The 23038-nt window shown below is 40.2% G+C and overlaps 1 protein-coding gene across 4 annotated transcripts; it reads left to right on the top strand.

The window, feature by feature from the left end:
* The first annotated feature begins 18 nt into the window (after positions 1 to 18).
* Positions 19 to 21133, top strand: CHRNA5 (cholinergic receptor nicotinic alpha 5 subunit). 4 transcript variants are annotated; one of them, XM_064157344.1, is made up of 8 exons: positions 19 to 573; positions 691 to 783; positions 1348 to 1399; positions 13253 to 13404; positions 14255 to 14299; positions 17027 to 17136; positions 18072 to 18903; positions 20742 to 21133. In XM_064157344.1, exons 2-8 carry the CDS (start codon positions 781 to 783, stop codon positions 20901 to 20903), a joined length of 1356 nt encoding a protein of 451 aa, XP_064013414.1. In that variant the 5' UTR covers positions 19 to 573; positions 691 to 780; the 3' UTR covers positions 20904 to 21133. The 4 variants fall into 4 exon arrangements, with proteins under 4 accessions (XP_064013414.1, XP_064013416.1, XP_064013417.1 ...); XM_064157347.1 differs by lacking the exons at positions 19 to 573; positions 691 to 783; positions 1348 to 1399 and adding an exon at positions 5984 to 6166 and having other exon boundaries at positions 18072 to 18111; positions 18205 to 18903; XM_064157346.1 differs by lacking the exons at positions 19 to 573; positions 691 to 783 and having other exon boundaries at positions 1303 to 1399.
* Positions 21134 to 23038: the final 1905 nt, after the last annotated feature.

Below are 23038 nucleotides of genomic sequence, written 5' to 3'. Positions count from 1 at the left end.
TTAAAACAAGGTGTATGCTAGTTGGTAAAGAAAAATGGTGCTAGAATTGCTAGACTTTCGTGTGTGAGTGAGTTCGTAAGTAGTGACAAGGGCTCCTATGTTAGAAAATAATTTCACAAATACAGAATTAACCTGTACTGGCATGCCAGTTGTTGGGTTTTTTTCCCAATTTGTTCTACAACAGGTCTTGCAAACAGTAGTACTTTAAATGTGGCTTGTAGCAAATGTGTTCTTTTTATCATGGCCTCTTCCAAGTGCGTGTGTTTTCTAAGAAATTCATCCCAGACCAGTACTTACATTCACACGACCTAGAAAGAGGCATGAACATCTGAAGCTATCTTGTCAGTAAGTGAAAAACATAGTGTGTGATTTTAGGCCATACTAGGTATTGTACTTTTTGTCTTGGAAGGGAACTCAGATGTTTTATTTTCAATGTTACTGATGATAACTTACCAGAGAATTTGGGTCCCTTCCTAACAGGCAACAATCTGGAAAAATAAACAGTTAACCACTTCAGAAACCTCACTATGTGTGCATGAATTAGAAATGACAAGCGTTCGGATTGCACTGAAGGTAAAACTGTGGTTTTCAGATGACCAAAAATTTCTTCTAGTTCTGAACAACAATTAGCTGGACTTAGAGCAGAGGAGGTGAAAACAAGATACTGAAAATAATTTTACACCCATTTAGGCATCAAAACCAAATGGAAAAGCTCACCTGAGTGACATCCTCAAATGAGAACCATGAGACTGAGGGCCAGCCCCTTTGTGCCAACCCTGGATGGTATCTACCTTTCCACCTTGTAGCTTGCTGGGTTTGTGTTTGCGTTTTTTTGGTTGGGTGGCTGGGTTTTTTTGAGGGGTGTGTATTTTCCTGTTTTTGTTTTCACTATAAAGTAAATCCTGGCTTTTGCAGGATTTAATATGTGCACTTAAAGAAATGGGGTGAATCCATGCAGTCCTAAGCTATTTTTGATCTCAGACATTTTTGAATGGTAAAATGTGTATGGTCAGAAATCACCTGCAGTCTCTGTAAACCATGTTTTGGAAATCATTGCTGTAGGACTCGCTATTGAGCACTGAAGGAGAGAATCTGACTTGAGGTGTGTGCTGCAGGTTGTGTGTATATATTGCATTTGGTCTGTCAGCCTCTGTCCAGTGGTGAGTGGCTTGGGTCCTGTGCAGGCTGCAGGACCTGAGTATCTTGTAAGTCTTTGTGTCGGCCAATTGCTTTAGTGTGTTGTACTGAACTTAGAACTTCGGTAGTAGTCAAATTTTATAGCTAAAAAAAAGGAGACTGGGTTTTATTTGCATCTTGCTCAACAGTTCATCTTCCAAATGCTGACAGGAATTGTGTCTCATGGAACAAATCCTGAAGAGTTGCAGAGAACATGCAGCAGGTAAGATTTAATCTCCTGTAGAAAGAGTTGTATAAATATCTCAAGTTCCATTTTTAAGCAGAAAATTCAGTGATCACCCTTAGTTCTTGATCCCACAAATGAAATATCTCGGCATCTTTTGCACATTTCCAGATGACTAACAACGGTTGTATAAGCACTTGGAATATTCCCTAAAGCCAAAATCATTTTTTCCTGCTTTCTCAAAGATTGGTGAACTCCAATAATGCTTTCTAGGAAACCATTAGAGCATCTTAGACTGGGTTCATCAATGTGTATAAAGCATGCAAGGCAATTTGTTTGGTGTACTAGTACAGAAGTATTATTAGGTAACTTAGAACATGGATTTATTAAAATATTTTCTTCATAAATACTTCAGTACCTAACAAAAAGGCAATAACAAATATACCTGGATCTTTACTCAAAGAATTACCAGTAGCATTTCTTTGCCAAGCTACATCCTGTGTTGGTAAAACAGAACTTTTGAGATACAGTAATAATGAAGTGGAAGTGATTTAATTTTCTGATCTGTACTCCATTTTGTATTGAAGTTTTGTGGTCGGTTGTGTCATTACACTTAATTTTAAATCATTATTTAAGGGTTTAATTTGCCCAAAGTATTGTCAAATAGTTTATTAGCATAATCTTTGAATAGTAATTACCAATTTAACTTAAAAACCACCATCTCTTACTGAGTGCCATTAACAGCTCATTGTGAGATGAGCATCATTGCTGCCTTGGAATAGCCAAGGAACTCTGGCATGCATGTTCCAGATGGACAGTGAAGTTCTGCTAAGCTAACTTAAGGTTCTGACTCTGGCCTGCATTTCGACCTAAGGCAGTAATCGTCTGTTGTTAGAGATGTGTTGTTGGTTATAATCTTCCTGGGATATCTTTCCACTAGTGCAAGTTCTTTACCTATCTTTTCTAGGAATAGACTAGAATTTGCATGCAAGGGCCTGTTGTGTGGATTCTGGATTTGCATTTGAAAAGCACAATTTAATACTCTTTTTCTCTGTAATCACTACTATCTGACTTCTCTGGGAGTGGTTTGGGGACGAGTAGTAAGAACAGAAGAGAGATTTTGGCAACATATTTGAGCAGTCTTTGCTAATCACCGTGATCTTTCTGCTCTGTGTGTGGGTTTACTTTAGCTAGTGTTCACACAGTGTTTACAGTGTATTACCTAAGTATGTCACATAGTTAGCTGTTGCTGTGGATTAAATGTGATTTTAACAGCAGAACTTCATATGGTGCTCTAGAAGGTAGAAGTATTTACTTGAAACTTCTGCATAATATGATCTAAATAAAGTTAAGGAGTGGAGAGTTTATCTCTCACTTGACTTATTGGGGCAAGTATTTGCTACTATATTGCCCTAATAAATTGTGGTGTGTTTTGCTCTTCTAAGTGGTTTAAGAGATAATGAAATCACTGCTTCTCCAGTAATACCTGTGCTGTCTGTTGTATCTGTTAGTGGTTAAAAAAAAACAAACAAAGAGCTAGCTTGTTTCTTGATGCCTGTAATTCTGTTCAAATGAAATCAAATTGACTTCTCAGGCTGCTGCCTGTGTGACTTGCTGTCTTGTGCACTGAGACACAGAAGATTCCTTTAGGCATTCATCCAAATAATTTCTGCTTGTCAGAGCTGTAAAAGCACTGAAATGAAGATAATGGACAACGAACTTATAAAGTTCAATTTGACTCCTGCTTTGTTATGGATTCCCCCGGTAATTAGTTATTCTTTCTTGTCATCATCTTTAAAATTAGGGACAGAACCTCTCCACTGCGTTGTGAGAACAAATATAATAATGATTTTAAGGTGTTCAAATGGATGGTTTTAGGGGCCACAGGTCTTTGTGATACATAGGTAACAGCATAGCTAAATCATCCATCCTAAAACATCCAAGGCCAAGAAGTTAATGCACTCTTGTATTTCATGCATGAGAGAAATGATGTAGCTTCAGACTACAAAAGATTTTAGGGTCTACTTAGAAGTCTTTCATTTTCTTTAAGAATACTTTCTATTACAGTTTTTCCGTAGTTCAAGTTGCCTTTCAAATTTCAAATGCAGATCTTTCTATTGCAATATGAAAACCTGCTAAAATATTTTGATATAAGAGTATCTTTGGCTGGTTGTATAGCTCTTGGCTTTATTCTGGAGAAAATTCAACTTCACAAAAAATGATTCAAAATATTTGTGAATTTACAAAGAGAACTTGAGCAGCTTGCTATTTTTATCTGTGCTTCATTTGGCTTTTCCAGTTCAAGTACCCTTCAGTGCATAGTAGAAGCTGCTATCAGCCAGTTTATTCAAGATTCTCAGAACATACTTCAGTGGGCACCTTCAGATGTCAACTCCTGTAAAGAAAGACCTCTCAAAAGATAGCAGACAATATGTGTAATCGCTCTAGGCTTTCCCTTAATGATGAATATTAAACTTAATGTGCTGCTGTTATTATTAATATTTTGCTCCAGGTTCCAAGTAGCAGGAAGAAATATCTTGTTATTTATAACTACTATTTTCTAAGTAGCAATAATACAACATAATTGATGTGTGCCAGATGATGCTATATAAAGTATTTAGCAAAAGGCTGGGCATGCAACCTAGACAGTTTAATCCTTTTACATCTTACAAGCATCTGTTTGCCTAGCTAGCACCCAGCTGCAAACAAATTCTTAGTTATGTAATGAAACCAGCTTGCTGTGTCCTGCAGATTGGAGTGATCTGACGCTGTTAACTAGACCTCGCCTCTCTAAAATGCTCTAACTGCAATGCACATATGCAGTGAACAGACACAGGGATTTTGTGTGACAGCCATATGCCGGGAACACCAGGTGCAGTGCAGTGGTGGACCAGCTCTCAGCAAAAACTACAGATCTGCATTTTCAGTAGAAACATTGCCTAGTGATTTTTGGAGTGCTCAGAAACTACGAGAACTCCAATGTCTCACAAAAGAATAAAAGAGGGGAGGCTGTAGCACATGTTTGGGCAAAACCTGATTTTATTTACTTAAAAATCTTGAGTTGACCACTCCATGCACACTGAGCATTTCAAAATAAGAGTCACACTGCATCCTTTGGCTTGCATACATTATGACTGTGGAGGACATGCAGTATACAAATGGATTCTCCATGTGTAGCATGCCCATATTTATTGCAGAGCATTTAGATCAATATAGCATGTCACTAGAAGAGAGCTGGGAGAAACTCCTGTGTAAGCAGCCTTTTGTCAGAGGGCTTGTGCAGGCTGTATTATGCCTCGCACAGTACATGCACAACATTAACATGGCTGCAGAATATGATAGCAGAAAAAAGCACCAGCTTAAGAATTAAGGAAGAAATAGAAATGCTGAAGGACTCTCTTTTGATTATGGGTAAGATTAATGATTTACACAAGGAGATGCAATATTTCTCTGTAAAATGACCACTTGATAGGGGAAAAAAAAAGATAATTGATAATATGCCTACTGAAATTGCTGCTTTGGGTAGTTCTCATTTTAGGAAGGTACAAAGTGGCTAGAGTTGTTTGAGCTGAATCAAGTCTGCTTTCCTGAGGAGGCTGGTGTCTAGCTCTTTTCACACAGCGGCTGATATACACCGTAAAGCTATTTAGTCAGTTTTGCCCCATCTGTGCTCTCTGAAAAAACTTAACCAGTAGCTTACACATAAAAAATGTATTAATGCCAGCTGCTTCTTTACCGTGGCAATGTGAATGCTGCACAGTGCCACTGAGATCTAGGAAGAATCACTCAATTTTCCGCTGGTGCATTTAAAGCTGTCTTCTGTAACAGCTTTCTGTGTGTTTGATACAGGGGAAAGAAGTTTTGTGTTTGGTTTGTCACTTCAGGGGATTCATGATGTGTTGGATATTCATAGTAATGATGGGAATATTCCAGCTTCGTTTACTTTTGATTAAAAGTTCCCAAGCATCCTGATTGGGAAACTTAAACAAAACAAAACAAAAAGGCAGAATCCTGAATGTTTCAAATGGAAGTTAAAAATTACTTGGACTGTTTTTCTTTTTTGCTAGTAAGCACACTTCTTCCCTCTCAAGACTGGGTCGAAAAGAAGCACGGTTGGGCGGCTACAGCCGCCTCTGGCCGGCGCGGGCGGTAGGTGGGAGGCAGGAGCCGCGGACCTGCTCCCGCCTCCCTCAGCAGCACCTGCTGCACCCCTGCGGGAGCCTCGTCTCTGGGTGTGGAAGCGGCGGGACGGTGCTCACGGGGTCCACTACCGCTCTCCCGTCCAGCTCCTTCCTAGCAGGCTCTATCCCACGGCACTCTCCTCCCTCACGAAGCTCTTTGCATCGCAGCCCGAGGGAAAGGCTCTGCCCGTCCCCCGCCCAGAGCGGGGCCTTGAGGCGCGCAGCCGAATCCCTCAGCCTCACAGGGTCTGGGTCACAGCGTGGGGCCACGCGCGGGTGTCTCGGGCGCGGGACGCCGCCTCGCTGCTGGCGCTCACGCCGCCGCCCCCCGCCAAGCGCCAACGGCGGTAGCGCTCCCCGCGCCAGCTCCGCGGCCCCCTCGCCCCGCCTCATCCCCCTGCTCGGGCTCCCGGCGGGGCGTGGTTAGCGCCGCCCGGCACCACCGGCGCCCCGCCGCTGCGCCCCGTCCGCGCCGCGGGGCTCTGAGGGGATCTTCCCCCAGCCATGGCCGAGGTCGGACTGTGGTTGGGCTGCGGCGTCCGCCCGCTGCTCCTCCTCACCTGCCTCTTCGCGCCCTTTCTTGGCAAGCCCGGAGGCGGCCCCGCCGCCCGCGCCCCTTACACGGGTAAGGCGACTTGGGGCGGCCCTGCAAGGGTGAGGGTCGATAGGACGGGAGCGAACGGTCAGCGGGATATTACGAGCCCTCGGAAGCTTCGGCTTTCGTGTAAACCGCTGTTGTGCGTGGGGAGAAGGGGAGTTTCCTCCGGAGCCGGGGGGTCAGCCGGGCCGCCCTTGTCTCCCTTCCCTGGCTGCTCCGGCCTCCAGGCGCGCAGCTGGGAGCGCGGGCAGGAGGCAAGCGAGGGTCGTGCGGGCAAAGGAGGCAGGTTTCGCGTGTGCGGCTCGGGCGGCCACGCACCGCGCGGCGATTCTCACGCTTCAACTTTTGCCAAGAGGAGACCAAAACGAAGCTGGTTTGGAGACCAAGAGAGATTCTGCTGGTGCTGAGGTAGGGATTGCGGGACTTCTGCTAGCCTGTGACAACGTGAATGTGACCTGCAGAGATCCTGGTCACCGGCTCACTAGGGCTGCCCCTTGTACAGGAGAGAGGAAAATGTCTTCGCCAAACTACGGCTGTTGTGGTGCGTGCCAGCTGTGAGCGCTGGACATGTAATCACCCAGGTTTTAGGCTTGTAAAATTCATGTGTAACGCTCTGAAGATCTGGAGTGTCTTGACTCTCGTGGTGAGTGCTGCTCTCTTAGGTGAGGTGCAGTTGCAGATTTGCGGCACTTGCGTCTGGTGTGGAGGCAGTTTTACAGAGGGTATTGCCGTAATGGCACTGTCAGGTAGGTAGAAACTCTTACGAACTTACGGCAGAATTATTCTTAGATCGATCATGCTTTACTTCTTTGACTTCAAAAGAGCCAGTCTCATCATTAAATCAGGATGTAACTTTCAGAGCTGGAGGGTGTAAAAAGCGTGTAAAGCTTGTTACTAATTGTTTTTTAACTTACAGGAAGCCTAGTGAAGGTGATTTTGATATTTTAGAAGTGCTTAATGCTGACTGAATCCTTAAAGGAGGAAAAGCACTGCAGCATAAGTTGCTTTGTAGGAAAGCTGAAAGGACTTTTTTTTTACCCCCTCTCAAAGTGACGACTGAACAATTCCTGTAGCGAGTTTTAAACAGTTGCCATTGCACTTCGTAAATGTCAAGGAGCTTCCTTTGTCACACATTATGTTAAATTCTTTTAAACAAAGCATCACAGTGTCATCGTAGCTATGCTAAGATGTACACCTGTACAAATACAGGTGTACTGGATGTATTTATTCACCTTTCTGATTTGTAGGCAAACTGTTAGTTGTAGTTTGCAGTAGTTAGGTTTGTGGATAACAGTCTATATGTTGTGACAAGATGCTGTTAAGGAATCTAGTGTTAACTACCAAGTATGGATATTTCCCCATATTTACTGTGCTTAGTAATGTTTTTGCTTATTGTAGTGGTATATGAGCACAATTCCATGACAAGGCTGCGTTAGTAATATCTATTGCTTTGGAATCAACATCTTAACATTAGGCTTCTAATAAGTGACCTTTTCTCTTCTCCTGGGACTCTTACTGAAAATGAACCAAGTAGGGATCCAAAGAAAACCTGAAATCATTAACACTTAGTTATATTAATTAGACCATGCTTTGAACTGCGCTGTTTAAAGTATAAGGACCAGTGTTATACCTGCAATCCAGTATGGTTCTTAGTCCCTTTAAGGAAGTGTGGAAGAACATAGAGTTCAAAGAAAGTTTATTCTCTGGAGAAACATGGACTGCAGTGTTCTTCTGTTTAAAAATAGTTTATGAAAATGTATGAGGTATTATGGCTGTAACGCTTGAAGTATTTCACTGGTAATTCCTATAAAAAGAATACTGCTGCAAAATCGTATTAAGATGCTAAGAAATTTCATCCCATAATGCTACAGTAAGAAACAAAGTGGCAATACAGATTTTACAAATGAAAAACATTTCTCTAATTTATCTGAGGCATTTGAAACGTCTGCCTTGAGCAGCACTAGTGAAATCTTGACTTGAGAATGTTAACAAAACGAATAGACACGTACATGTTTTCTCATGCCGTCTGAGACCCATGTAATGCTGCTTCTAAATACCTTCTCCAAAGCACTTTCATTACAGAAGGTAAATGTTCGAGGAGGAAATGGTAGAACTGAGTTTTGTGTCTGAGGTCAAGTGTTTAAATAGCATTTCTGCTTGAAGAAAGTGTACTCTGATTAATTCAGAGTCTTGAAAAAAAATGAGTCATTAGTCTGCTTTGTGCATAAATATTTGCCTCCTTTCTGCAGTTCTCATTTTGCCCATCCAGCCTTTTCTCATGTGATTTAGTGTGGTGTGGTTTTTTTTTTCCCTTGACTGTGGAATCATACTGAGCTGGAATAGAGTTTTAGGTGTAAATTATGAAGTAAACATTGTCATGGGGATTTGTCACTGAACCATATAGAGAACTGCCTTTGATTTAGACGACAGAAGTTGCCTAGCCTGAACAAAAATTAAGCTTCACAGATACAGGCATGCTTAAATTTGCCCTTCAAAGGTAACAGATCTTTTATTTTTTTTTCTTAGTACAGTTAGCTAGTAGCAAGGGTGAGTGTTTTGCTCTTTAATTTGGAATGAGATTTGTACTCTGGGATAATTGTCTACTAATCTTTGTAGCCATAGGTCTTACCCCTTTTCTGTTCTTCTCCATCCAGCATAGCCATTCTGTTGCCTTAAGCCAGTATCTCTTTTCCTCTTATTTTGATGCTTCCCACTAGTTCTTAATTTCTTTTATTAGCACTAATTGCAATAAGTAACTAAGGATTGCCCTATTACAACCTTAACACTGTACAGACATATGGCAAAGAGAAATTAAACACATGCAGTCTGTGTAAAGTGTGCCCATTAAATAAAATATGGAAAAATGAGGGTGATAATTTATTATATGTTTGCTGACTCTTAATATACTGCTCCCATCTCCATCTCTCCTTCGTGTAAGCTGCCTTTTGTTAGACCAGTATGCCCCAGTTTATTAATAAATAGAATGAATGAGAAATGTGAAAAGCTGTGGATATTTCTATGATAGCATACGCATAGATATTCCTTTCTCTATATAGCTAGAAACACTAACTACATTGTTAATAAACCAGTGAGTAGGTCTATGTTAGATGATTGAAAACAATTTTCTAAGCATGTAGAAGTGATCAAGGAACATGTCTCCATGTAGCATAAAAGAGGAGATGCTATGTTTCAAGAGAAGCTTAGTCTGGAAACAGTGTGTGCTCTGCAGATGCTGTATTGCTGTACAGGAGGTCATCTTACAGGAACTCAGAAATGGTGAAAGTGCAACTTTGCCTCTGCATTGCTTCAAGGTCAATTAATAGAGAGAGAATACCCAGCTGCACTGTCATTCTCAAATTGTACCCAAAATTCATCTGAGAATTTTAACTGCAAAAGGGAAATGTAATTAATACTAATATGAAAGTCAAGCATTTATGGAATGTTAGGCTGAAATGTACACAAACGCGTTCATAATTCAGGAAATATGGATATAGAAACAAAAAAATTAAGTTGTCTTCAGGAAGTATTCTTCTGGATACTTACAAAAAGCAGGACTCACCAAATCTCTATATAGTAAGAAAAATTCCTTGACTTCTGAGGGATGCAGTGAACCTGAGGTGTCAGTAAAAACAAATACAGTTTACCCTAATAGCTGTGAAGGTAACTTCCATGCATGTACTGTTCTGTTGCTGGATCCCTTTTTGGCAGGAATTCTGTCCTGTATGTTTTCATGTACTTACCTGAGGGTACAACAAAAGTTTATCATTTCTTTGCTATTACACAAGCCACAGGCCAATCTTGAAATGTAAAGATGTTAAATTATAGAGCATGTACAAATAATACATCAGGAAGCACAATAGGTTTTCAAATGAGGGAAATAGGCTATAAACAGGTATTTTGAAATGAAATTGATCTCTTACAAGCTTTAGTTCTGGTCTAGAGGATCAGGGGCCATTCAGCAGCAGGTTAACCATAAGATCTGGGGGTAAGAGGAATCCTGACTTGGTTTTGACCCTGTCCTTTAAGCTAGACTCTGCTTTTATTCCTACTATTAAGTGTCAGAGAAAATCCAGCCAGTATTTATAATAATAGTTCTACTGGACTGTTCCAGACCTACAGTGCAGAAGGCAGGGAATGCTCTTGTGGCTGGGCTCTGTGGCGATCCAGGTGTTTTATCCAAAGGATCTTGAAGTGCAGCCCTTCAGAGCACAGCACAAAGCCATTGCTGTTAAGAGAGCCCTTTGATAAATGAGAGGCAACTTAAAAACTTTGCCTGTCTTGGTTGTCTAGGCTGCAGTGGTTGCAGTCACACAGAATTAGCTTACATCCATCTAAATTAATGGCTTAAATGATGTTAGTCAAGTCTCTGCTGAAAATGCAAGCCAAACTGTTGGTCAAATCTGAAGCAGATTTTGCAAGTCGTGTTGAAATGAGAGCTGGTACTCTGTGTGAATATGATACTACCTGACATAGCTGACAGTTTAGCCATCCCAGGCAATTCTAAAATTCTGGTTCTTTTCAGTGCCTAAAAATCTGATTTTCTGAATGCTGGTAGTCAATTTCACACAGAAATTGTTTCTACTGCCTTTAATGCTTTTCTTGCCTTGACCTTGTTTTATGAGAAAGGTTAAATCTGTCACAGTGGGTTTTTTGCATGTATTCCTTCACCACTTTACTTCTGTTATGCCCACTAAATTCACCTCCTCTCCAAACAAAATTATGTTAATCTTTTAAATCTCTCCTTGTACGGATGACTGTCTGTGGCTTTAATCTGTTTATGACATTCTCTAGTGCTTTTCTGTTTCTGAATTATCTTTTTTTAGATGGGTGCTGTTAGTGAGCACATCGTTTCTAGAGAGGTCAGGCCATACATTTATGTAATGGTACCATATTTTAAATCTGCATTAGAAGAAGAGGGTTGTGAACAGTTTCTTTGCTTTAATCTGTCCCTTAAATTGACTATAATAATATTTTTTTCCTGACAGTAGTTTCAGTCAGTTTGAGTCTCCTCAGTGAGTAGTAAAAGGCTTTGTCTAGAGCATATGTTCATGTCATCTCCTGGTTGCTGTGACTTTTCTCTGGGAGGAGTTGGAGACCCTTTTGGAGTTGTTCTTTTCAGGGTAATTGATGTATGTAGCTTGTGCTGCCTCTTGAGACAATGGCCTTCTTCAGGTCTTTCATACTGTCTTTGGAAGTGCTTTATACTCCAGTTACTTAGACACTAATCTTGCCTTTTTTTCCTTCTCTCTCTCCGTATCTTCCCCAAGTTTATCCTTCTCTTGTAGACATATAGTGTTTTGCATGAGTTCTCATAATGTAGAAACTTTAAACTTTGGGGTTTTTTTTGGAATAGCAGGGTTTTTAATGCTACACTCCCATGGGACTGCTTTGGTTAAATATCTCAGGTTTTGTAGATTCCCGAAGATAAAGGACACCAGTTGCCTGATGAGGTGGCTTAGGACAACAAATATATCTATTTTAAACTCTGGGCTGCTCTCTGACTGAAATGTCTGGATCTGCAGTATGGTTTTGGTTGTGGTGTGAGATTTTTCTTGTGTTTTTGTTCTCCCCCAATGGTCTGCCATGTATTCCATTCACTTGGGAGACAAAAGAAGATGTTTATTTCCACTTCTTTGTAAGATAGATTAAGATTTTGGCTCTTCCAAGCCATCAGTTTCCAGGTATTGAAATGACTTCTTCAGAACTATGAACAAGAAATAGCTGAATGTGTACTATTTTTGCCACTCTCTATCACTTGTCAACAGTCCTGGCTCACTGGAGAGGTCCCCAAAGACTGGAGTCTGGCCACTGTGATTCCCACCCACAAGGAGGGCTGCAAGGAGGAACCAGAAAAAACTACAGACCTGTTAGCCTGACCTCAGTGCCAGGCAAGGTCACCTATAGGATGGCCAAGGGATCAGCCAGCCAGCATGGGTTTAGGAAGGGCAGGTCCTGCCTGACCAACCTGATCTCCTTTTATGATCAGACTACCCGCCTGGTGAATGTGGGGAAGGCTGTGGATGTAGTCTACCTGGACTTAAGCAAAGCCTTTGACAAAGTCTGCCACAACCAGCTCCTGGCAAAGCTGACAGCTTGTGGCTTGGACAGATTCACTCTGGTATGGGTCAAGAACTGGCTGGAAGGCCGGGCCCGGAGAGAGGTGGTGAATGGTGCCACATCCAGTTGGCAGCTGTCACTAGTGGTGTGCCCCAGGAATCAGTGCTGGACACAGTCCTGTTCAATATCTTTATTGATGATCTGGACGAGGGGATTGAGTCCAGCATCAGTAAGTTTGCAGGTGACACCAAGGTAGGAGCAGGTGTGGATCTGTTGGAGGGTAGGAGAGCCCTGCAGAGGGACCTCAAGAGGCTGGATGGGTGAGGGGCCTGGAGCACAAACCCTATGAGGAGAGGCTGAGGGAGCTGGGGTTGTTTAGCCTGGAGAAGAGGAGGCTCTGGGCTGACCTCATTGCTGTCTACAACTAACTACCTGAAGGGAGGCTGTAGCCGGATGGGGGTTGGTCTCTTCTCCCAGGCAACCAGCAACAGAATGAGGGGACACAGTTGAAAGTTGTGATGAGGGAGGTATAGCTGGATGTTAGGAGGAAGTTGTTGCCAGAGAGAGTGATTGGCATTGAAATGGGCGGCCCATGAGGGTGGTGGAGTCACCCTCCCTGGAGGTGTCCAGGAAAAGCCTGGATGAGGCACTTAGTGCCATGGTCTTGTTGACTGGACAGGGCTGGGTGCTAGGTTGGACTGGATGATCTTGGAGGTCTCTTCCAACCTGGTTGATTCTATGATTACTTAATTAGATAGGTGCCTTCCAGTCACTATAACATTAGAATAGTCAGGGGAAAGACTGGTAAGTAGATTGACACATGTTCAAGATACAAAACAGTATGGGGAAGAAGTGTTCTACAAGTACTGGAGAAGTTTATATATCATATACGTCACACTTCATACAGTTTTCCTTCCAGGACTTCATCTGTACTTGCAGAGAAAAGGGATTGAGAAACTTAACTCTACACAAACTTAGCTGCAGCTCTTAGGGCAGTGGAATGTGGATGTGCAATGCTCATGCAAAGCAGTGCTAATAAATTACTTTTTAATGTAGGTGTGTCTGAACCTTCCTTCATTGCTAAAAGTGAAGATCGTTTGTTTAAGCATCTCTTTGAAGACTACCAGCGATGGGTTCGGCCAGTGGAGCGCCTGAATGACACCATCAAAATAAAGTTTGGCCTTGCAATCTCTCAGCTAGTAGATGTGGTATGTGTAGTAAATTACCTTGTTTATTTTTAACACACCCCCCCCCATTCATTACAACTGTGGAATGTAATGCCATATTTAATAATTGTGCATGGTTAACCTCAAATGCAGCAGATTATACCTCAAAAATATTAACTGCATAATAACAGGTGCATTTTTAGATGAGGGTGTGAAGATGTGATTGCAAAGAGCTAGGGAAGACAACAAATTTGGTGTTTAGTGGTATTTTCAGGGGAAAAAACAACAAGGATGAGTGAAATTCTTAAACCCTGGAAATTAGGTTTATTTACTCAACAGGAAACTTAATTATTTTTAAACTTAATTGAATTTCTCTAAAATTCAGGAGCAAATATTGCTTTCATAAACAGCAAAATATTTCTATAAGTCTTCAAAGAATTCACTTCCATAGTGATGAAGATTATCTCTTGGAATTACCTGTGATGTAACAGAGATCAGCCTAATAATTTTCTCCCCAATACTTACTTCAGAATATCCTTTTTCACACTGAATTCACTGTTTATAGCTGTAAGGTGCTTTCCTTCCACTTGCTGGCTGTTTGTTTCCACAGAAAAAAACAGTGAAGGCTGTGTAGAATATAGTCAAATAGTAAAATGACAAGGAGGAAAGAGACAGAGGGGAAAAATGTAACTTAACAATTAAGTGATCCCAGCATACCATTATGCTTTTAAAAAGTTCTTATTGAAACACACTTAGCAGTGGCTGCAATGCTTTCAGAATTGTGTTTTATGTTTTAAACTGTGAACTAAACCAGCTAACTACTGTGAAGGTACTGTGCTGTGTGGATTTTTTCTTTGCTTTGTTTTTCATAAAACATGCTTTGTTTTCATAGGATGAGAAAAATCAACTGATGACAACAAATGTCTGGTTGAAACAGGTATGTGTGAAATTGTGATGGTTTGGGTGTTACCCACCCCCACACACTTTGTAAACCACCCAGACTAAGTGGCTCTGGAAATTGAATGAAGCTTTGTATTTACAGCTTAGCACAAGATACAAGCAGATATTTACAGTACATTCACTTATATACAGAAATATACAAGTTAAACGGTAATGCAGAAATACAACAGCCCTGCCAGAAACTTGAGTCCCCAGGAGGGGCTCCCAGCTGCCCTTCCACCTTCTCCCAGCTCTCTCTACCTTCCCTGGACGTTGCCTTGTGCCCAAGAACAATTGGAGGGTTGGCCAGGGGAGTTAGGAAGCAGGTGGATTAATCAGAGAGACAGCAGGTTAGGTTAGAGGGAGAAATGCAGCCTGCAGCCTGGACAGAGAGCATCCCTCTTATCTATGTTCTTGTTCTTATGTATCTCAGTAAGCCTAAGAATGAAGTAGACATCACCATTGTTTCTCTTTTACAACCTGTAATTTAATTCTTCTCACCAAAACACTGTAGCTGGCTGTAAACTAGGACAGAAATATTGATGGAAAATTTTAAAGTTTCATAGGTGCAAGTTAGAAGTTGGAAGAAGTTTTTCTAGGTAATTGTGTATTCCACAAACCTTAGTTGTTGCATCAGTGTTTGTTACATAGTATCCTTAAATACATTCACTGAAAATGCTTTAAAGGATCTGAAACTCTTAAAAACCTAAATCAACCAAACAAGAAAGGTAAATTAATAAAGCAAACAAGCAAAATAACCTAATTAAAAGTAATTGGATATGGAATTGCTTCGCCGTTTGATGATCTGGACAGGAGTCCATCATCAGTAAGTTTGCAGATGACACCAAGCTAGGAGGAGGTGTTGATCTGTTGGAGGGTAGGAGAGCCCTGCAGAGGGACCTTGACAGGCTGGATGGGTGGGCAGAGGTCAATGGGAAGAGATTTAACAAGGCCAAGTTCTACACTTTGGCCACAACAACCCCAAGCAGCACTACAAGCTGGGGACAGAGTGGCTGGAGAGCAGCCAGGAAGCAAGGGACCTGGTGGTACTGGTAGATACTATCTGTACATGAGCCAGCAGTGTGCCCAGGGAGTCAGGAGGGCCAATGGCATCCTGGCTTGTACCAGGAACAGTGTGGCCAGTAGGACAAGGGAGGTTATTCTTCCCCTGTACTCAATGCTGGTCAGGCCACACCTTGAGTGCTGTGTCCAGTTCTGGTCTCCTCAATTCAAGAGAAATGTTGAGGTACTGGAATGTGTCCAGAGAAGAGCAACGAAGTTTGTGAAGTGCCTGGAGCATAGCCCTGAGAGGAGAGGCTGAGGGAGCTGGGGGTGTGCAGCCTGGAAAAGAGGAGGCTCAGGGGTGACCTCATTGCTATCTACAACTACCTGAAGTGAGGCTGTAGCCAAATGGGGGTTGGTCTCTCCTCCCAGGCAACCACCAACATAATGAGAGGCTGCAGTCTCAAGTTGTACTGGGTATAGCTGGATCTTAGAAGGAAGTTGTTGCCAGAGGGAGTGATTGGCATTGGAATGGGCTGCCCAGGGAGGTGGTGGAGTTGCTGTCCCTGGAGGTGTTCAAGAAAAGCCTGAATGAGGCACTTAGTGCCATGGTGTAGTTGATTGTCTAGAGCTGGGTGCTAGGTTGGACTGGATGATCTTGGAGGTCTCCTCCAGCCTGATTGATTCTATGATTCTGTATGTGTCCAGCCATAACAGTTACCACTTTGGTGTGTAAGTTTTCTTTCCAAAACTATAGTGAGGAAAGTATGGGTTGGTGTAGTCTTTTATATGATAGTTTCAAGATTATTCTCTGGTAGAGTGTTTCAGATTATCAGACAACTGAAGAATTTCAGTTTCAAAGCTGTATATGCTTGTGAAAAGAGCTACTTTTCCCATTTGAAGAATATTTGTTCATGGGCAGGAAGAAGTCTCAAGGTTTATAATAATCAGAGTCCAGTGCTAAACACAATGGCCACTATTAACTTGGGAAATGATGGCTGTAGATAATTGTTGATTTAACTTAGAAGACTGCAGATCCTGGGTAGCTTACTAAATTGTTTTTTTAGGGCTGTTGCTATTCCTCCCTCCCTCTCCCCCCAGGTAATTGTTATTTCAAGGAAAGCTTGGGGTTTTTTTTCTGGAACATTTTCATCTAATTGAGAAAGTGTGAGATGGCAATATGTGGAATGAACACTCTGTGCCCTCTGAATAGCTTCTGTAGAACTTGTTACACTTGAACCACTTCAAATAAAATAAGAACTGTCCTGAACACACATGTGAAATCCTCTGTGATGGTCAATTCTTAAAAACTTGAGTTTTCTTCTTGAGCTTTTATATATAAAAGTGTAAAATTCCCAAGGTACTACTGTGCTTTTAACAATGCTGTGTTAGTGCTGCTGATAGAAACAAGAGCGAATGCCTTGATAGGTCTGTACTTTTTTGGCAATGAAAATGTTTTAGTTGTTTCTGATCAGCTTCCAGAATCATTGATAGTCATTCTGAACAAGCTCTTATCAAACTGAATTGCCCTTGTGTTATAATTGTTCTTATTGATGTATGCATGCTCTGGCAAAGGACTTTGATATCTTAATTTCTGTACAGTCAAGTGGCTCTTATAACCAAAAACAAATAGTAGATGAGGTAAATAGATGTCAGTTGAGCAAATTCAGTGCAGTCTGAAAGTTTTAGAGGCTAGCTTGATGATTTTTTTTAATTGCCACAGGAGTGGATAGATGTGAAATTAAGGTGGAATCCTGAAGACTATGCTGGAATAACATCGATTCGTGTCCCATCAGATTCTATTTGGATTCCAGATATCGTGCTGTATGACAAGTAAGATTTTAATCTCTTAGTGTAAATACACTTACCTGCTACCTTAACCATCCAAGCTGCTTCTAGGAGGCTCTTTGCATAGATATGTATGTGTAGTAGAGCTAAAAATGCATGGAAGACTTAGAGTTCAGATGGACTTCATTGCCTTGTTATATGCTTAGTTGTTTTGCCTTGCTTCTGTATGGAATTTCAAGTCTATTTGTAAAGTTTATTTCCAGTTCTTCATGTAATCTTTTATTTAAGTCAGGAAACAGTGCTGGATACAAAATAACAGTAGAAAGCGATGTGAAAGAAATAACGAATTCATGCTGTCATAAGTCACCATGTTCAGCATGGATTTAAAATGAAGGGAGGGATTGTTGGTTTTAGGGTTGGTTTGTTCTTTTGGGGTCTTTTTAATGGGATTAACAGAGCTCAGAAGTAGTAACTTTTGAATGAACTTTTTTGCTTAACTCAGGCATGTATACAATGCTGACTTAAGCCAGGGAAAAAAGACTGTTGCAGTGATGATAAATTCAAGGTTGGAGGTGGCACACAGGTATTATTTCACCTGTTTCATAATTTATCCATTCTTTTCATCAGTAGTTATGATTTGGCCACACTGCCAAGTGTTTATGTTTATGCTGTACTATCAATAGGAAAGACAGAGTTGCTCATGCTCTTACAATCATTTGAAAAGACATTGGGGCTGCAAAAAGTTGCACAGAACTTTTAATGCCTTGAAAAGGTTCTTTACCCTTCCAAAGCTGTTTTACCTGTGTAATCTTCAGATTTTAAAACAAAATTAAGAGACTGACTATGAACACCGTACAGAATTTTGGTTGTGAAGGAGCAGGAAGGCTAAAGAGCTGAGATGATGGCAACAACAAAGCTTATTTTCTTATTTCAGAGTACACCCCAATGGTAACTGCATGCTTGTATCTCTCTTCTTTCAGTGCAGATGGACGTTTTGAGGGAACGTCTACCAAAACTGTGGTAAAATATGATGGCACCATTGCTTGGACTCCACCAGCAAACTACAAAAGTTCTTGTACCATTGATGTAACCTTCTTCCCCTTTGACCTCCAGAACTGCTCTATGAAATTTGGTTCCTGGACTTATGATGGCTCACAGGTTGATTTAATTCTTGAAGACTACGATGTTGACAAAAGAGACTTTTTTGATAATGGAGAATGGGAGATAGTGACTGCAACAGGAAGCAAAGGAAATAGGACTGATGGCTGCTGCTGGTATCCTTTTGTTACATATTCCTTTATAATTAGACGTTTGCCACTGTTTTACACATTGTTTCTCATTATCCCTTGCATTGGGCTTTCATTTCTAACTGTTCTTGTCTTCTATCTTCCTTCAAATGAAGGTGAAAAAATTTCACTTTGCACTTCAGTACTGGTATCTTTGACCGTTTTTCTTCTTGTTATAGAAGAGATCATTCCATCCTCTTCTAAAGTTATCCCACTTATAGGAGAGTACCTGGTGTTTACTATGATATTTGTGACATTGTCCATCGTAATAACTGTCTTTGCTATCAATATTCATCATCGCTCTTCATCTACACACAATGCTATGGCACCTTGGGTTCGCAAGATATTTCTTCACAAACTGCCCAAGCTGCTTTGCATGAGGAGTCATGTAGATAGATACTTTGCTCAGAAGGAGGAAACAGGAAGTATGAATGGACCAGAATCGTCAAGGAACACCTTGAAAGCAGCTCTGGATTCTATTCGCTATATTACAAGACATGTTATGAAGGAGAATGAAGTTCGTGAGGTGGGTGTGTTTGTCATTTTACACTGATCTTGTGAAGCTGGAAATTAGAAAAACAAGTACTGGTTTACTCAGCGTTTGCACATTACATATGTGCTATGGGATTTCTGGCTTCACTGGAAGCCTCGAATTATTTCCACTGGTAAGAATTACATACTTGGTACAATACTGAGAATTCTTACCCTTAGCTGATGCAATGCAGTAGTTGTGCTCTTTCAATTACTTAGGTTTACTTTAGAAGTAATTTTATGTTATTAATGACTAATTTTGCAGCTTTCAATTCCAAATTAAAAGTTTTTAATGTCCTAAGCTACAGGAATTTAAATACAAGCTATGTAGCTGTATATTGGTCATTTTATGCTAAGATCAAAGATGCACCAGATGACTTCTCAAGTTCTCTTCCATCCTTATTATTATTTGTCTCTTAAGTTTATGTCAAAAGATATCAAAGCCTTTTCTTGAGTCTATACATTTGCACTGTGAAATCCCCATAATGGATGTTTACACCATTTAGGTAAAGGCATTGTAAATCTGTTTCCTTTCCATGCTTTTTAAACTAGCAGCATTTGCCCATCAGGGACTTAAATGCTATTTTCAGACTAGCATAGAAATGCAGAAACTTGTTATGTGGTCTCATGATACTGCTATCTTTTGTGATCACAAGGACTGAGATTCTTTCAATATATACAGAAATTACTGTTTCAGAAGCTGCTGCTCCCTAAGAGCATGTTCTTGCATGCTAGCTTGGGAGTAAGTTAGCTCCTCTAATGCACCTTCTCAGGACTCTGTTCTGACATCATCACAAGGAATCCAGCCTATGTTTTAAATAAATATATCTACTGTGATTTTAAAAGAGCATCTAATGCTCCTTCATTGTATCAACAACACAAATAGAATAGTGTGATATTGAATACATAATTTCCTGTAAATTGAGGGCTGGTTCTTTCTCTTGTTGACTATGACTGTGAGTGACAAGAGAGGTGGTATTTTGATTTTTAAGTGCAATATTGGTGTGACTTCAGACCTCAGAAATTATTATACAGCTGACTGGGGATTCACTTGTATTTTTATCATTTGGCCTCCAGAAAATGTGAGCTTTAATTGCAGAAGTTGTTAATAAAACCACCACCACTAGTGCTGTTACAGCCTTACCTTTCAGGAAGCAGTTTGTTTGGGAGTGGTGAACAGTTCCAGTTCAAATCAAAAGATGGTTATTTGACAAGGATTTAATTTGCTTTCACAATTATATCTGCTATATTTGCAAAACTATGTATAGATGTTAATAACTCCATCAAATAGGAAAATAGTCCTGAATATACTGTTTGTTGCTTTGTGGGTTTTTTTGTTTGTCTGGGGGTTCTGGTATATATTTTTTTTAAGTTTGATTTGAGTGGTTTGTTGGTTTTGGGTTCTCTTTGTTTGTTTTCCACTTTAGGATTCATGCCACAGCCTTGTCATAAATCCAGCAGTATGTTAGAAAATTGCATGCTGATTTAATCTTTCTGTTGCTGAGGATATTTAGTGCTTTTCAGGGTCACTTTCTGCATTGCAATTTGGTATTTGTCTCTATAGCTTTCCAGTCTTTGAAGAGGGAAGTTTGTTCCTCTTCTATCTCATACTGTAGTTCTGAAAAGGTATTGAAGAGGGTTATCATTTATACCTGATTTGGGAATAAAATGTTCTATCTCATACTGTAGTTCTGAAAAGGTATTAAAGAGGGTTATCATTTATACCTGATTTGGGAATAAAATGTACTGTAAAGTGATTAAAAATGGCAGGAATTTGAAGTGTATTTTAACCTGTTTTCACACATACCACGTCTTATGCTCTTTGTTTTCTAGGTGGTTGAAGATTGGAAATTTATTGCTCAGGTGCTTGATCGAATGTTCTTATGGGCTTTTCTTCTGGTTTCAGTAATTGGATCACTTCTGTTATTTATTCCTGTTATTCATAAATGGGCAAGTATAATAGTACCTACACATATAGGCAGTACAAATGCATAAAGGACTTGTAGGTCTGTCTTCTGCTAATGTAGCTTTAGAGAGTTGTGCAGTAGCTCTGTTTCCACACACGTTCTTAGCAGGCATGTTTCTGATAGAGTACAAAAACACCCAAACCCAGAAATTTATATTAGAGCATGGCATCCCTAGGATATGCAGAAGTCAGTTTGCTTGTTGCCAGTCTACTGAGCTTTTTCTAAATTAGGTCACAATTAAAAGGACCTTCTAAACACTTGCATATGCTTTTTGGACACATCACACGCACTGACACCTACTGTGAAATAGAAGGATACACTTTTTTTTGACAGTGATCACCGTAGTCCAAATATAAATTATTATATAAATTAACTGAGTATTAAATATTTGCAGATATTTACACAGCAGAGATGCTTGTTTCAATTTACTATAGTCTGCAAAGGAGATTTTTTATCATTTCTTCAAAATATGTTGGGAAAATATAAAGTTTCTAAAGAATAAATACAAAAGAGTAAAAAAATTACCACTTAAACTTACTGTACATTCAACATAGAAGTGAAGAAAGCAGTTTTGCTATGGTTTCTCCTTATAAATTTCGGTGGAATTTGCTGCTAAATTTAAACCCTTGTTAATTTTATCATACTGATGTGAACATTTAATGCAGAAGGATTAAAATGCCTGTAGGGTGCATAAATATTGGTATCTCTGTCATCTAGGGAAAGAAAGGCAAAGACAAATGAGTTCCCAAGCTGCACAAGTATTCTAATGGACCAGAACATTCAGATTTCTTTATTCTTGATGAAGGATTTGATACATACTGGTAGTGGTGAAAGTGTTAATAGTATCCTGCCTTTGTGTGTTTCTCAGAAATAAGATTTTAAGCACAGGTAGAAGGAATTTAGGGAATGGTTTTCTGAAGGAAAGGGATTGAAAATTACTATTCTATGTAACCATATACAGATGATTAAGTTTTCACACATTTGTTAAACCAAGCTTAGAAAGCTACCTTTAATAGATTCTCCTCCTTACAGAACTATATGTAACTCTTAATCAGTGCAGACTGACAGCTTTCTATACTTTTTTTCCTGAGAATACTGAAAAATAACTTGCAGTTTAAAAACTATTGCATTAAAATATTCTTGCAATAGATTATTTTACTTTCATTCCCATACCACCTTTCCTAAAAGTTTCTAGAAAGACTCTAAACCAAAAGTTTCCTTACATCAAAGCTTTGTCACTGTATTTCATAATCCAGTTGCATCCTGCAGGGCTAATAAAACAATGCCAAGCTAGAGCAAGTCTTTGTCAAATTACTGCTTTAATAGTAACGTGTTTAGGTGAGAAGTTTAATACAGATTGTAGTGACTTTGGTAATGTAGTGATGGCAAATTTAGAAAACAGATATTCCTGTCTCTCCTTCAGGAGAGCAGTTTGGCACCATCCTGATTATAATACTGATTGCTTATGTCATAAGTTACTTATCACTGAATGCTTACTTTAAATTGCTTTCACTTGTAGGAGCTACTTTGTTTAGTGTAACTTTTCAAGGCTCACTGGTGGGGCAATGATGCCAGACAAACCTCTTTTTGCTTTCTTTTTAATACTATCTGGCAGTGGATATCTTTTCTTTCCTCCAGTCCCATCATAATTAAAGGTGAATTTGCAAACATAATCTGATTTAATCCATTAATATAATAATAGAATCAGCCAGGATGGAAGGGACCTCCAAGATCATCCAGTCCAACCTATCCCCCAGCCCTATCCAGTCAACTAGACCATGGCACCAAGTGCCTCATCCAGTCTCTTCTTAATCATTTTTACTTTCTTGGTACTACTGAAATTAATGCATTGTTGGCTTTGTGTGGAAATTGCAGGAATACTTCAGGTATCTTATTTCCTCAAGAATACAGAATTTCATTTTATAGTCCTCTCTGGGATTTAATCACTGAAGTTTAGCTTGTCTATATATATTATTATGTTAAATCCCCACCTCATCTCTTTCTCCTTATCACATGGTGTCTGTAGACTGCCCAACTTTATTACAAGGTGATTGGTAGCACATTGGCCAATAGAGTCTGCATCTTAATACTACTAACACAGCTTTTTGCAACTGAGTGAGTTTCTCTTAGTCATTTCTGGATTCTCATCCTGATAGATACAGA

The sequence above is a fragment of the Pogoniulus pusillus genome, chromosome 17 (assembly GCF_015220805.1).
Source record: "Pogoniulus pusillus isolate bPogPus1 chromosome 17, bPogPus1.pri, whole genome shotgun sequence".
In the NCBI taxonomy this organism is placed as follows: domain Eukaryota; kingdom Metazoa; phylum Chordata; class Aves; order Piciformes; family Lybiidae; genus Pogoniulus; species Pogoniulus pusillus.
Note: the sequence above shows the minus strand (reverse complement) of the source record. Positions and strands in the feature narration are given on the sequence as shown.